Source organism: Vombatus ursinus, unplaced genomic scaffold (genome assembly GCF_900497805.2).
Source record: "Vombatus ursinus unplaced genomic scaffold, bare-nosed wombat genome assembly UNPS02014818.1, whole genome shotgun sequence".
Taxonomy (NCBI): Eukaryota; Metazoa; Chordata; class Mammalia; order Diprotodontia; family Vombatidae; genus Vombatus; species Vombatus ursinus.
In genome coordinates, this window is record NW_020954596.1 from 1,005,853 (window position 1) to 1,021,735 (window position 15,883).

The 15,883-nt window shown below is 39.0% G+C and overlaps 1 protein-coding gene across 1 annotated transcript in view; it reads left to right on the top strand.

The window, feature by feature from the left end:
- Positions 1-15,883, top strand: part of LOC114023732 (synaptotagmin-9) — a 208,163-nt gene that overhangs the window by 129,700 nt on the left and 62,580 nt on the right. Inside the window, exons 4-5 of the mRNA XM_027836542.1 lie at positions 12,299-12,419; positions 14,531-14,702. Coding sequence (XP_027692343.1) covers positions 12,299-12,419; positions 14,531-14,702 — 293 coding nt within the window. The remainder of the gene's footprint in view (positions 1-12,298; positions 12,420-14,530; positions 14,703-15,883) is intronic.

Consider the following 15,883-nt stretch of genomic DNA (forward strand, 5'->3'; position numbering starts at 1 on the left):
GCAATGCAATACAACACAATACAATATATATCCATGCCTGTGTGCAGAGAACCACAGCAGAAACTAAGAGAGAGAGAGAGAGACAGAGACAGAGACAGAGAAAGAGGCAGGGAAGGAGGAAGAAAGAAGGAAGGAAGGAAGGAAGGAAGGGAGGGAGGGAGGGAGAGAGAGAGGGAATACTTGACTGCAAACATCTTTCAAAATCATGGTTGTTGCCCCTGGCTTCAACTCGGCTTCTACCTTGCTATCTTTTCAACTTTTCCAATGCCTATAATTGCCTGTCAACTATTCATCTGCATTCCTACTATTATCTCTTCATTACCAAGACTGCCTACCCTAATAAAGGTTCCCTGACTTTGTTCCCAACTAGCCTGTCCTTGCCTGATCCTTGGCTTAGATTTAAATTTCTCAGTACTGACCCTACCCCACCTTCATCCTTTAGCACCTGCTTATCTCTCCAAATTTCTAACTTTGTTTCAAGTTATTAACAAAACAGTTCTTACCTCAAATCACTCACCTTCCCAGAAAATGCCTGCTGTTATCATAGATGGTCCCATGGTCCAATCAAATAACTGTGACAAATTAACTGCACTGCTGGATGGCAGGAGGGTGCCCTGATAACATCGTCCAAACTACAAGATGTACCCTTTGCTTGAGGACAATGGCAGCTCCTTTCTGAAGCTAGATTTTTAACTATGCACTTTGCATTTTTTAATTTATCAGCTCACACCTGCTGTGTGAACCTCAGCAATACTTAACTTCTTGGTTATCTAGGCAACTCTAAGACTATAATTTGCAGAGAATATGCTAGCAATGGTAGGAGTTTCCTTATCCAAGAATTCCCTATAACAATGAAATCACAGGTTTCATTGTGATGTCCCTGTCCTATTAAGAGTTAATTAATTATCAAAATAATAAAGCTAGGTCAGCTACAGGTGTGAAATGAATAAATCTCCCAAGTAGAGGTAGTGCAGAAAGATGAGAAAGAGTTGGAAAGAATCTTCAGGAGCACACATATATTGGCTGAGGGACTGATGAGTGAACAAAAGAGAGAAAAGGAGTAGTTGGATAGGTAGGAGGAGAACCAGGAGAAAGAAGGCAGTAGCTCAGATGCCAACTAAGGAGGGAATATCCATAAGGAGGGACTAGTTGAAAGAATCGCCAATGGCAGAGAAGTCAAGGAGGATGAGAAATTTTAAAAAAAAGTCCTGATTGATGACGATCCTAATAGTAATAATAATAGCACTTTAAGGTTTACAAAATGATTTACAAATATTATCTCACTTTATCTTCACAACAAACCTGCGAGGTAGGTACTATTATTATACCCATTTTACAGACATGGATATTGAGACAGATAGAGATTGTGACTTGCTCAGTGTCACATAGTAAATTTCTGAGTTGTAATTTGAATTCATTTTCCTGATTCTGTCAGTCAATAAACATTTAGTAAGCACCTACTATATACAAGGCACTATGCTAAGTGTTGGAGATACAAAGAAAGGTAAAAGACAGTCCCTCTTTTCAAGAAGGTCCCAATCTAATGGGAAAGACAACAAGCAAACTACGTGTACAAACAAGCTATACACAGGATGAGTTGAAATGATTAACAGAGGGATGGCGCTAGAATTAATCATGACTGGAAAAGGCTTCCTATAGAAGCAGGGATATTAGTGGGGATGTGGCAGAAGTCCGAAAAGCCAAGAGGTAGAGATGAGGAGGGAGAACATTCCAGGTGTGAGGAACAGTCATGAAAGTGCCTAGAGTCGTGAGATGAAATGTCTTATTCAAGGGACAGCAAGGAGGCCAGTGTCACCAAATCAAGAGTACCCAGAGGGAGGCCATAAAGGGTAAGGGTCAGTAGTCCATCCACTGCTCCACCTAGCTGCCTCCTGGTGACCTTCGAAAGGTTGATATCAATGGAGTTCTCTTTATCCCTGGAAAAAGCTCCCTCTTCATCTTCTACTACTGCCTTCCTTTAAGTCTCAACTAAAATCTCATCTTCTACAGGAAGCTTTTCTCAATCCATCTCAATTCTAGATCATCCCTCTGTTAATTATTTCCTATTTATCCTGCACATAACCTGTTTGTATACATTTATTTGCTGTCTCCCCCAAAAGAATGTGAGATCCTTGAGGGCAGAGACTGTCTTTTGCCACGTTTTTTGTATCCCCCATGCTTATCACAGTACCTGGCACATAGTGGGCACTTAATAAATGTTTATTGATTTTTTATTGATTGTGTCAAGTCTTCATGAAATAAGAATTATGTCCTGCAGAGCCTCTACAGGAATATGAGCAAGTAAATTCTTTTACCTACCTTAAGAGTCTGGGTAAAAGCCTAGCTGGAAGGTTCATACAGTTTCCTTCTTCAGACACTGGTATTTATATTTGGAACCCCAATTTGTTATCCAAGGTGGCGTCAACCTTGATAATTGCGTCTGTGCTGATGGACGTGGACACCAAGGCCAAGTATTCTTTTCCAGGGAATCCTCAAATACAGAGACCACCATTCGGCTCAATGAGGACTGCCTAAAACTGGATAATTTGTGCCAACTTAATGAGCACTGTATCAAAAAGCAATATTTTATGTAGTTTTGATATTTGGGGACAATCAGCTGTTACTACTGAGAAAACTCAGCCAGGTGGGTTCCATACAAACTGTTGACAGGAGCCAATGATCAGAAGACACCTTGAGGCTATATGGGACCACAACCCCTATTTACTAGGGATGGCTCTGCAGTCACACTGAATTCAGAAAACCTAGGGATGGACCCACATTCTGTCAGGCAAATAGATAAAGATGTTACACAAGTAATGGCACACCTCCGATCCAACTGAAGCCTCATTACATCCCTGCCTGGCAGCTGAGCCAGCTGCTTCCAGGTGTGATTAAATCAGAAGTGACATTCTACTCTTCAGAGATGGCTCCAGAATCCCCAAGAGGCTAAACTGATATTTCTACCCCTACCCGAGATGTCCTATGAGACCTTCCCAGGCTCAGTCTGGGGAATCAAGGGAAAGAAGTGTTCCACCTACCCACCAGAATCACATCCTCACCTCATGCCCTGCACCAGAAAAAAAGAAGCCTGAACTAAGCTTTCTCCAGTACAGTCACAGCTCACAAATTCAGAATAAGCTAGAGAAATCTGCTGGGGTAATTAATGAAGGTGATGTCTGAACTACAAAAAGTTCAAATTGTAAAATATTTTTTCAAGAAATTAACCTTTGTTACTTTAAATTATGTCTAATAATGCAATGAGCAAAAAAAAATGAAGTTGAAATACAAATTCTCCCATGCTTATTCTAATGGATGAATTAAAATCATTACCAATTAGCACATTGATTTGCTGAAACAGGATGTTGTGAAAATGGTTTTGAAAAAGGTGCTTGAAAAGTGGGTTAAACATTCACCCTTTAACTAATTTGTTTGTTTTTTCATTATGCACAGGTGCAAGGTAGTCAGTCTAGAAAACATCTAAATTATGAATGAGTGGGGTCTGAATCAATATGTCAATCAATTTTTTAAATGAATAAAGGGTACAACCCTATTGCGTGAGCAATGAACTATCAAGATTTAGCATATGTGAACATACTGTTATACAATAAAATTTGCAATAAAATTATGACATTTTAAAAGATCGCTACCTCTTAGTGGAGTATAATGGAGTGAAGGTCAATGTGTACCCGAGATTGGTGGTATTAACAGGCCCTGAGGGGGAAAAACATCTCTGGAAAAGGAGAGTATAGTAAAAATATAGACAATTGATAGATATATAGGTGTAGAGATAGAAAGAGATAGGGATATAGGGATGGCAATCGAAACACAGAGATAGATATGGAGAGAAATAGGGAAAGAAAAGGATAAGGTCATAGAGATAGAAACAGATATACAAATACAGATACATATGCAGATAGAAAGATAGAAATCGACAGATACAGATATAGTTAGATATTGATGTATCTCCAATTGAATATACAAAAAGCCAGGCCAGGGTCACATCCACTGGTAAGCAGGTTTCAAACAGCCAAGCAGACATAATCTTCTACTCCTAAATTAACTTAATCTCTATAAGAACTTACTAAGCACTGATCCAATTTAGCATCTGAGATATCTTTGGTAATCTTGAAAAAAAGTAGTTTGAATCAAGTAATATCATTAGACACCACATTGCAAGTAACCAAAAGGAAGTGGGAGGTTGGGAACTAGATGCAATGAGTATGGACAACTTCCTCTGGAAGTTTATCTTCTAAAAGCTTCCCAGAGTTGACTTCCCCTTTATGTGCAGCTTTAGTTGGCTGTAAAGAGCATTACACAGCCAATCTGGGTAATCTATAACTCCCCTGGGTAATCATCAATAGCAGGAACTGCAGTGGCACAGGGTATCAGGGTGGCACCGGGGTTTGTATGAAAGGGCATGTTTTGACTAGATAAGTAAATTTCATTGGTATAATAGTATTCTGCTATAGGAAATAGGGTCACCTAGTCATAGGCTCATAGATTTAGCAGAAAGTGACCTTAGAGACAATCTAATGCAACCCCTTAATTTTACAGATGAGGAAACTGAGCCCAGATTGGGAAAATGATTTGCCCAAGGTCACATAGGTAATAAGGAGCAGAGCTGATACATGAACATAGTTTTTTTTTTTATTTTCAACTGATCATTCTTTCTACTATACCATTTAACCTCTAGTCATTTTTATGGCATGAGGCATATCGCTTGGGGTATTTTCCAGAATTTCAATTTGGGCACCCTATCTATTGGACTAGAGGGAGGAGGTGGTGGTTCTATGCCCCAGAAAGGTGATTTTTGAGAGACAGCAAGTTATAGTGGAAATACACTGATTTTGGAGTCAGAGGACCTAAGTTCAAGTCTCGTCTCTGACAACAATAGCTCTATAACCTTAGAAGAGTCACTTAAACTTTCTCCATCTTAGTTTCCTGATCTGCAAAATAAAGAATATTCAAACTATTTGCCTGTCAGCAGTATTCTGAGGACAGCGATTTGTAAGCCTTCAAATGCAATGTAAGTGTGAACAACTTTTGTCTGGAGTGATATAAAATTTTTAGTCCAAAAATGAGATAAAATAGGGATTTCAATCAGAGGTGATAGAACTAAGGAATGACTAAAGAATCAGATATCTTCCTTAATGAGCAAGAGAGCAATTTTAATGGTAATGGAAGGTCCAACACAGAGGAAGAAATGAGTCTTTTGCAGGGTGCCCACCTCCACAAGCATGCCACCGTACCCCTTTCAGTGGGGTAGGTCTGTGATTAATCCAGTGGTGCCCTCTCCAAAGAAGGAAGAGGTCAGCAGAAGTTATAATAAACTTTCCAATTTCGCCACGTTTTCTTTGGCCTCAACATATCTTGTAAAATTGGATAAACCAGCAGATATCTTGCACTGTGAGTGGCCACCCACGTTCCCAGAATACAAGTATGGTTTCAAACAGGCCACTGCCAAGTTGTCATGGAAGAGGCAAGCTGAGCATTGCTCATTGATCTTATTAATCTTCACAAGAAATGTGTAAGTATAAGCTAGGTACAGGAGCCAATCAGAGAATGATTTTCCTTAATCTGCCAAATTGCAGTGAGGCCAACTGGGTCTAGTTGTGAATATCCTTTCCCTACTAACCACAGATCAGACCCAGTGGAGCAAGGTTGAATAGTAGCTAAGTTTATGGTCTGCAGGTAAGCCTCCTGATATGTCTATTCTACCAAATGGTCATCTTCACAATGGTACATCTGCCCCAGTGGTTCAGCATCCTATAGCACCCAGTTAGATATTATGTTAGTTGAGTGGATAGATCATCTAAAAGTGCTCCAGGTTCACATGGTTGGTATACATGAGGAGGAGGAGGAGGAGGAACCAGGCTCCCTCAATGTAGATGGTATCTCTTCACCTCAGGTATGGCCTTTATTGTAAGTAGCTCTTTTTTCCATATAGCATAGTTCTTCTTAGCCAAGGTCAGTTTGGGGGAGGAATATGCATAGAGTTAGGATACGGGGAAGGGTAGTGTGTCTAGTGAGAAAATAAACCCTTCTATCACATTTGATGCATTAATTTATATAATGAACTATTTGTGAGGATCCAAGTAAATCAAAATAAGGACAGAAATAAAATATTGTTTAAGCACATTGAACACACCTTCACACAATCAGAGAATATATGTGTGTGTGTATGTGTGTGTATAGTCTTGTTGGATCCTCACAAAAACTCTAATAAGTAGTTATTATTATCATTCCCTTTCTGCAAATGAGGAAACTGAAGCTGAGAGAGGTTAAGTGACTTGTCCAGGGTCACATAGCTAGTAAATGTCTAATATGGAATTTGAGCTCAGGTCTTCCTGACTATAGGTCCAGCACTGTACTCCATATGCCACCTTGAATCCTGGGTAAGAAACTAGAGGTAGAAGAGAAAATTGTTGAGATAAAGCACCAACATGATTTATGGTTCAAAAGTTCCTTTTAAAAATTCCGTGACTTGCTATTGCCTTCAGGATCAAATATAAAGCCTTTTCTTTGGCATTTAAAGCTCTTCATGATCTTTACAGTCTTTTTATATTTTACATCCTTCCGTGCACTCTAAGATCCAGCCACAGTGACCTCCTTGCTGTTCCTCAAACACAACACTATCTCCCATCTCTGTGTCTTTGCCCTGACTATTGTCAGTCCCTAGAATGCTCTCTCTCTCTCTCTCTCTCTCTCTCTTCAGTTCTACTTCCTTCTACTTCTTAGAACCTCTGGCTTCCTTTGGGACTCAGCTCAAATGCCATATTCTGCAACTGGCCTCTCCTGGTCCCCCCAGCTTCTAGAGACTTCCTTTCTAAGGTTACCATCTAGCTACTCTGGGTGTATCTTACATGTCCCTGCTGATTTCTGTTTTGTCATTCCCCCATCAGAATATAAGCTCTTCAAGGGCAGGGACTGGCTTTACTTTTTTTTTGTTTCCTTAGCACTTCCTACAATGCCTGGCACATAGGTAGTGCTTCATAAATGCTTGCTTGATTGACTGACTAACTAAGTCCATGAATCCTGAAAGACCACGGAGCATTGTGCATGCATAATAACATAACACAGTACATGATCTGGAAGGCCAATTTTTATTACTCATTTTGCTATATCTGAATCATATGCCCTTTGGAGGTACAGTTTGATGAAGAATCACTATCTCAGCCTGCTGGTCAAATAGATCTTGCTGGGCTGCATGGTAATTAGGTATATCAGTTACAAGACTGACTGAACAGGAGGGTGCCATAAATATAATACACCCATATTTTAGCAGAATGTTTGACAAAATGCACTCAGCACAGTTCCTGACATATAGTAAGTATTTAATTAAATGCTTGTTGACTGACTGGCTGATTCATGAAACTTTTTTTTAATAAGATGGAAAAATATAGGCTATTTACCATTGCTTGAACAACCTCATCTTAGGAAGGTACAATGATGAATGTGTCAATATCAACATGAAAGGAGGTCCCTAGTGGTAGGATTTTGGACCCTGTCATCAACACTGTTGTGTTTAATATTTTTTTAACAGTGATTTATATGAAAGCATACCTGACATGTTTATGAAGTGTATGGATTGTATACAACTTAATAAGACCACTAACATATTCAATGTCAGAATTGAAATCCAAAAACCAAAATCTTAATATGTGGAAACTATGGGCTAAATATAGCAAGATAAGACTTCATAAGAATAAATATGAATCCATGCAAAAAAATTTTTTTGCACAGCCATAGGGTGGAGAAAGCCTAACTAGACAGTAGTTCATGATAAAAAGCCATTGGAGAATAAATAGACTATAGCCAATACTGTGCCATGGCTGCCTAAAAAGCTAATGTAATCTTACGCATGTCATCCATGAGAAGGGAGGGGCTAGCGCACTAGATTCTACAATGGTTGTAATTGTGTTCAATTTAGGACATAGATAAACTATAGCAAGACTGGAGGAGAATAACCAGCATAGGAAGGGGACATGTCATATGAGAAATGAACAAAGGGAAATAGGATGATAATGATGATAATAACAGATGAGATTTCTATAGCCATTTAAATCTGCAAAGCATTTTACCACCATTACTTCTTTTGATCCCCTCAAATACTTAGCTAATATGTTCTGAAGAAAATCTGAGTGGTGGGAGGATGTGGAACTGGGAGAGAATTGTAGCGCACATCCTACTCTAGTTGTGTAAGAGAGCTGGGTGCCTAAAAAAATTGGGAAGGGTATAGACAGCAGGGAGGAGCTGGTGGACCAAAAACAAAGAGAACTCCGGATTTAACCTAGTCCAACCCTCCCACCCCTGACTTAACCCAAGGAAGCTTCCATGGGATCATAAATAATCCATCTAAGGCTGGAAATAGAACCTTAGAGGTCATTCAAGCTAACTCCTTCATTTTACAGATGAGGAAATTGAGTTCCAGGGAGGTTAAGTGACATTCCCATATAGTAAATGGAAGACCTGGGATTTGAACACAGGACCTTTTATTCCAAATCCAGTATACTTCCTACTGTAGCAGAGTCCTCTGATATTTCACCCTTGCTCTGTTTGCATCTGCCTCCTATGTTTTGTGAGTGTAGAAGACACAGGGGACAGAAGAATAGAGGAATGGCCAATTGACTGCAATGACTAATTATATATAGATATAGATATACACACACATATATATACACACATACATACATATACACATATATGTATATATACATATACACATATATACACATATATACATATATACATATAAAGAGACAATATAAATATATATTCTATATTTTTAAATATTTATATATATATATAAAGTTTATAGAGACTTGTGTAGGTATATGATAACTGCATTCTTAAATAATGTTTATTGTTGTCTCTTAAAAGGTCATAAGTCTTTTTAAGTGTTGCCCTCAGTTGAATCCTCCCTTGAGACAAAGAGAAACAATTAAAATAGATGATAAAATGATCCATTATTATATGCAACAGTCTCCCCCTAACCAGAATAATGTTCATTATCTTTTTCCCAGTAACCAAGATTGTTAACTACAATTAAAGTTCTGCTACTTTTTGAGTTGTTTTAATTGACAATAGCATAGTCATTGTTCATGTAGCCCCTTATAAGAAATGGGATTAAAATATAGTTTTCCCAACCAGGAGGAAGGACTGAAAGGTAATGGGAAGCAAAAGCCAGGAAGGAGAAGGGAATCCTGGGAACTTTTGCTCTCTCTCACCATCTGTTGCTGCTTCAATTGCTCTGGTAGTCCATTGCTCAGGTATCCAGGAAGAGGGCAAGATTCCAGTTGTCTTTTGAGATCCCAAAATGCCCTGTACCCAAAGAAAAAAAAAGACATAAACAGGAGCTGGCTGCATTCCAGACACCGGCTGACCTAGGATACTTAGGGTTTGCTGGCTTGGAAAGGCATGGCATCCCCCGCCCAGGCCCAAGCTCAGAGTTACACCTCAAAGCTGACAACAAGCCCAAAGAATGGGGATTGCTCCTTTAGTATAGCCCTGGAGTTTCAATACAGGATCCAATTAAAAGAGACATCTGAACTGCCAGGAACCGGTCAGAGGACATCTGTGCCTCCTCTGAAGCATGTGTTTTGAGGCATGGGGAAAGGGGGAGGGGAGAAGCAAGGGTGTGCTGGAGCCAGCTTGAACTGGCTTGGGGGAGCCAATTGTTAAATTTTCAAAGTGAGCATTTACCCTCAGAAATCAGTAAGCTACAAATTAGGACTTGACTTATCGATTTGTTGATTGTCTGAACTTAAGAAAATGATGGAGAAAATGTTGATAATGGAGACTAAACTTGGAAGTATATCATGTCTACTATTTTTTCAGAGTCAATTATTAAACATTTATCAGGACACCTCTGGAAGGGCCCCTCTATCACAGCATATAAATGCTATATGCATATTTTTTTTCTTTTTTTCTGCTTTCCTCTCTGCATTCTCTGCATCCCTTAATATGTCTTCCCATGTTTCACTGAACTTTTCATTTTGTTCAAATAGTGTAATAATATTCTGTTCCATTTGTATATCACAATTTCCTTAAGCATTTCCCAATTGATGAATACCCACTTTGTTTCCAGTATTTTTCCTACTACATAAAGTGATGTGATGAAAATTTATGTGTATACGGATCCTTTCTATTACATATTATACTAGTGGAGAAATTGGTGAATCCAAGACTATGCACAACTCAGTGATTCTTCTCGAATAATTCCAAATTGTTTTCCCTAACAGTTGGACCAATTGACAGCTCCACTAGAGGCGAAGTAATGTCCGACATAGAACATCTCCCACAGTGAGAAGAAGCTATCTCATTAGTCTAGAAGAATAGCATGCTGTAGGCCAGTGGGCAATGGCAGAGGAGCTTGTAGACCCATAGGCTTGTGGGAGATGACTTCAAAGGAATTGGATTAGCAAATCTCTGTCTAGCTGAGAATGAATCCTGTTGTCTCTGCTTTTCAAGCTCACCAAGCCATATTCTCAAAGAATGAATGTCTCACAAGGATGTCTAGTGGGTTTAATTATTTTGGTTATTATACTCTTCACAAGGTCAGGTAACTGAGAGATAGAGAATCATGAAATGTCAGAATTGAAAGGGACCTTACAACATAAAGTTTTAGCATTAGAAAAGACCTCACAAAATCCAATTCAAACCCTTATTCTATGAAAGAGGAAACTGAAGCCCAGAGACATTTCTACCTCTTTAAGATAAGAGATTTGAAGTGGATGGTCTCAAAGGTTTCTTCAGTTCTAATATAATAAAACATTAAGCCCCATGTAATTAGTGCCCTTCCATTCATTTTTACTTATTTATGAACTTCTTGTAACATCACCTCCACTCCAGCAATGTGAGTTCCTTCAAGGTGGGGACCCTCTTACTTCTCCATTTATATCTCCAGCACCTACCAAAGTATCTGACACTTAACAGATGCATAATAAACAATTGTTGATTGATTAAATCACACAACAAAATAGTCTCAAAGTTAGGATTAGCACCCAGGCCTCCTGACTTCTAGTCCAGGACTCTTTTCCCCTGTTGCCGTTTTTCTTCCAAAGCTTGTTGACATTTCACTTTCCCCACTGAAGCTAGACAGATGGGCTCATTCGCAAGTCATGAGTTGTAAAATAGACAGGAGCTTGATTTGGAACCTCAAGGGCCGCCATTAGGGATTGAGAGAGTCATGTTTGGAAAGTAAGTCACCCATCAAGAGCAAGAATGGAGAAAGGTGGGGGAAGGTAAGGAGATCATCCATAGTACAGACCCAAACTCACAAGAACCTAGCCCACCAAATAATAGACCGACAGAATAGAATGCCTCTTGCTTGACCTTTGTGTAAAATAAGCAAAGAGAGAAAGATCTACCAGTAAGTTCCTTGAAAATTAGTTAAGAGAAAGAAGGCCAGTGGATAATTAAGAAAATCATCACTCTCAGAAGCCTTGTCACTATGAGCTTATATTCATTATCTACCATATGCCAATGAGGTATACCCAGTTATCTTTAGTAAATGAAAATTACTTTGCTTCCTAATTAAATTAAATTTTCCTTTTTCTTTCTGGTTATACTGCTTGTGGAATGGAAGAATTATTTTTTTGCCCTGACTTTGAATGCCTGGAAAATTTAAGGATGATTTCCTTCCCCAATAAAGAACACCATAGGCAGGCTTCTCAAGAAATGTCTTTTCTTTTTAAGTTAAAGTGGAATACTTGGTGTGTGAGGCATTATAATTTATACTGATTTTGAATTAGTACAAGGGTACCATTTGCAATTGTATTTGTATCCTCTCAGTGATCCTTTTGGAATTGTTGTTTGATTAGAACAACAAGGAACAGGAGGGAGAAGCCCTATTCCAGCAAAACCAATGCACACTTGATGTGCATTGTATAGAGGAGTTCTGTGCTGGTGGGCTTCTTTCTCTGAGGGAAGTGGGAGATAGAACTTTCACAGCTTGCAATAGCCCTCTCTTTCAAAAAGGAAAGACTCAGGTGCTGCAGAAGCAGCAGACATCATGATGGTGAAGCTACTTACCATGTGACCATATTTTCTGATCATTGGAGTTTCAGGAGGGTGTTGTGGTATAATGGAAAGAGCACTGTATTCACCAAAAGAATAATATTCACAGGAAGTGTTAAGATCACTGAAAAAAGAAGCCAAACTCTGAGTGAATGAAAATGTAAAAAAAGGTCCCAGAGAGGTGGAAGACTTCTCAGGCAAAATGTTATCTACATTATTAATCACTGGATGAATGTGAGCTATCATTTCCTGAAGGCTGGGCTTGTGGTTTTCTCAACAGGAAAATGTGGATCTTGGAGATTTGATGTTTTCCCTTTGCTATCTTCCAACTGCTGGAAGGCTGACCATCACCATAATCAAGGCCAGGAATTTAAAAGCAATGGATATAACTGGAGCATCAGGTAGGGAATTCACCAGCCTGACCTTTCTACCTCTACCCCTTGAGACCCCTTTTCACTGGTCCACCCTCAAGTGACTGGGAAGATAGTCACTATTTGTGCTCATTTGTACTGATTGATTCCATATAGGAGTCCAGTTGTTTCTTCAGATACACGTCACTGACAGGTAAATGCAAGGTCAGCCCTTGTGAACTAGGCAAAGTTAGGATTTCTCCCCAAAACCAGAGGTAGAGAGCTGTGAGTGTGCAACACTGCATGTAATACCAGATATTTTCAATATATTGGTTAGTTTTGCTGAGCTTTTCCCCTTTTTTGATTCTTTCTTATAAGGGATGGCTCTCTGGGAGGTAGATGGTGATACGTTAGAAAATACAAGTGATATAAAAACAAAATATACAATTTTTTTTAAAGACCAAAGACCACAAGTCAAAGTTCCAAGACAGCAAGAAAACATTGTACTTCACTGGTCTCAAAGCATTATTCCATGCACTCTGGGATCTCATTTCTTTCCTTAGCTCTTAAAACCTACATGAACTACTTTGATGGTAGTCCCACATGTGCATGGGCTACACTGGCTGGCTAACCAGGCAATTGCATCCCCAAAAAGTACAATAGGAAAAGATCCTCTACAGCTTAGAGGATATTCATATGCTAGAAGACTGTGAGGATAGGTGAACAGGAAAAAGGAATAATATTGTTTTTTGTGAGATTGTAAGGCCCTATTTATTGCCTTCTGAAGTCTATCCTAGCTTCCTGGTGGGAAGTTGGGAACCCTAGGGAGGGGAGTTAGGAGGGGAAAGACCTAGAAGTAAAGATACAAAAAGAATAGCAACTCCTCCTTAAAGAGAGAGCCAGAAACATCACAGACTAGAACAGGAACATCAACCCTTTAGCCTGAAGCAGCAGCTCAGCAAGGAAAAGCACAGCTTCTCTCTCAGAAGAATCTGCCTTATTCTTCCTTCCCAGTCTAAACTCTCCATCCCCATTGATGAACGAAAACATAAGTCCTAGGGGAAAACCCCACCCATATTTTGTTTCTTCTGGAAAGGCATCTCCCTTTTCCAAAGTGATCAGGGAAGAGATTTTACTTTTAGACCCAGATCTGCCATTGACAGCTAATGAGCTATATGTCATTGAGCAATCATTCAATCAATTTGCATTCCTAAAGGCCTACCAGCATCGAGCACTGTGCTAGGTGCTGGGAATTCAAAGATTAGTGTTCTTCCCATTCTTAAGGAGCTTACACTCTACCAAGAGAGACAATGTGTACATATTTAAGTATATCCAGAATAAAGGCAAGGTAGTTGGGAGGAGGGCACTACCAGTTTGGGGATGGGTGAAGGTCAAGCAAGAGACTTCACCTCTCTGTGCCTCAATTTCCCTCTCTATAAAAGGAAGACTTTGGATTAGAGCAGGAATTCTTAATGTAGGGTCCATGAACTTATGGGGATCTTTTTTTAACATTGTGATGACTATATTTCAATATAATTGATTTCCTTTGTAATCCTATGTACTTCATTTTATGCATTTAAAAGCATGATTCCACAAAAGGGTCCATAGACTTCCTTAGACTGCCAAAGAGGTCTAAAACACAAAAAAATAGTTGAGTCCCTGGATTAGATGAGCCCTAATGTCTCTTTGAGTCCTAAAGTTTTATAGTCTATGTTCCTTCCCACTAACCTTAACTAGATCCAGCAAGACTATTCTTCTGAATCCTGTGGGCATGAATTGCTATGGGCTGTACAGGACTCTGTGACATTGATTTAAATACAGAGACACCCCTTCTGAAAACAGACAGCCCTGATAGGTCCAAAAAAAAGTCTTCATACCATTCACAGTGACGCCATTCCTTGAAGAAGCCACATCCAAAATCTTGCCAAATGAATCCCTTAATTGTGTATGATATCCACTCAAGAAGGAAAGCCTTTTAGCTCTAAGAGTCTCCTAAGCATTTCAATAACATAAGGCTTGAATTTGGCTCTACATATACAAGTTCTACACACAGATAAACACACTCACATGGATGTATCACAATACACACATGTGACAGATACTTTTTGTGCTTTGATTAATGTTCATTCTCATCTAATTATGCTCCTTGTATCTTCACACAGATCCTTACGTGAAAGTCTCACTGATGTGTGAAGGCAAACGCCTGAAGAAAAGAAAAACTTCCACCAAGAGGAACACACTCAACCCTGTTTACAATGAAGCCATAGTCTTTGATGTCCCCCCAGAAAACATTGACCAAATTCATTTGTCAATAGCTGTCATGGACTATGACCGGTGAGATGCCTGTAACTTGTACTTGGTGGAAATCTTCTGTGGGGTGTTTTTGATCAGTGGGCTCTAGAATGACAGGCAGGCAGAAATGGATCTGACAGACCAAGAATGGGTATGAATGTGTATTTTATAATAGATCAAAGAAAGGGGAGGTTTAATGGAAAGTTCCAACATTCTAGCAATTACATTGAAACCACTCTCTCCCTTTTTTCTCATTCCTCAATTCCTGATCACCCAATCTTATTTTCCTCTATATTACTTTCTCTCACCTCTATCATCTCTATCTACCTCATGATATCATTAGTGAACATCTAGAGATGTTCTGAACTCTAGGACCCAATGTCCTACTTGCCTTTCTCTTTCTTTCTCAACCCAGCCCACATTGCCCTCAAAAGATTTGACTCATCTTCAATTTTAAACTTCAGGCACTTTTGTGGAAAAAAAAACAAAACCATATTTTAAATAGGTAACTTGAAATTTGTGTTCCCTATTTCTTTGACTCTTAAAGTTTTTAATGCAAATTATTGCCAACCACTTAAATGTGAAGTAAATCACCCAGAAAGTTCAATGACCAAGCTAGATTCAGTGTAGGTATTCGTGTATATTAACACATATAAAGTGCCATCTCTTAAAGTTAATACAGCATAGAAGATGTATTTATAGCCAAAACTGCTATTAATTTTTTCATTTAAAAGCCACAGCTTTTAAAAAAATAAGCAAAGGGAGCATCAAGCAATATATACACAAATCAATCTTTTTTAAAATTTTTTAATTAGAGTCTTTCCATGAAGTTTTACATTTTCCTACTCCTTGATACTCTTGGTTACCAAATCTTGGCCAAAACTGCACCTGAAATGCTAACAGTTTGGTGATCCTCATATCTGGGAATGTCCTTGATTGACCCAAAGTGTGATCATAGCCAGGATACAAAACCTTGTGAAATAGGTCCATTTAAATGATAATCCCAGACTAAGCTTATGGCTCTGTCTTCGGTCTCCTCCATGTTTTATGAAATGCTTAAAATGTCATCCTGGCTAATTACAATTTCACCAACCAGCTACATGCAACTCCTGCTAGCATTTCAATAGCTTTTTCCAAGAATCAAAAATATCAAACAACTCGGCTAGATGGAGAGAGAAAGAGAGAGAGAGAGAGAGAGAGAGAGAGAGAGAGAGAGAGAGAGA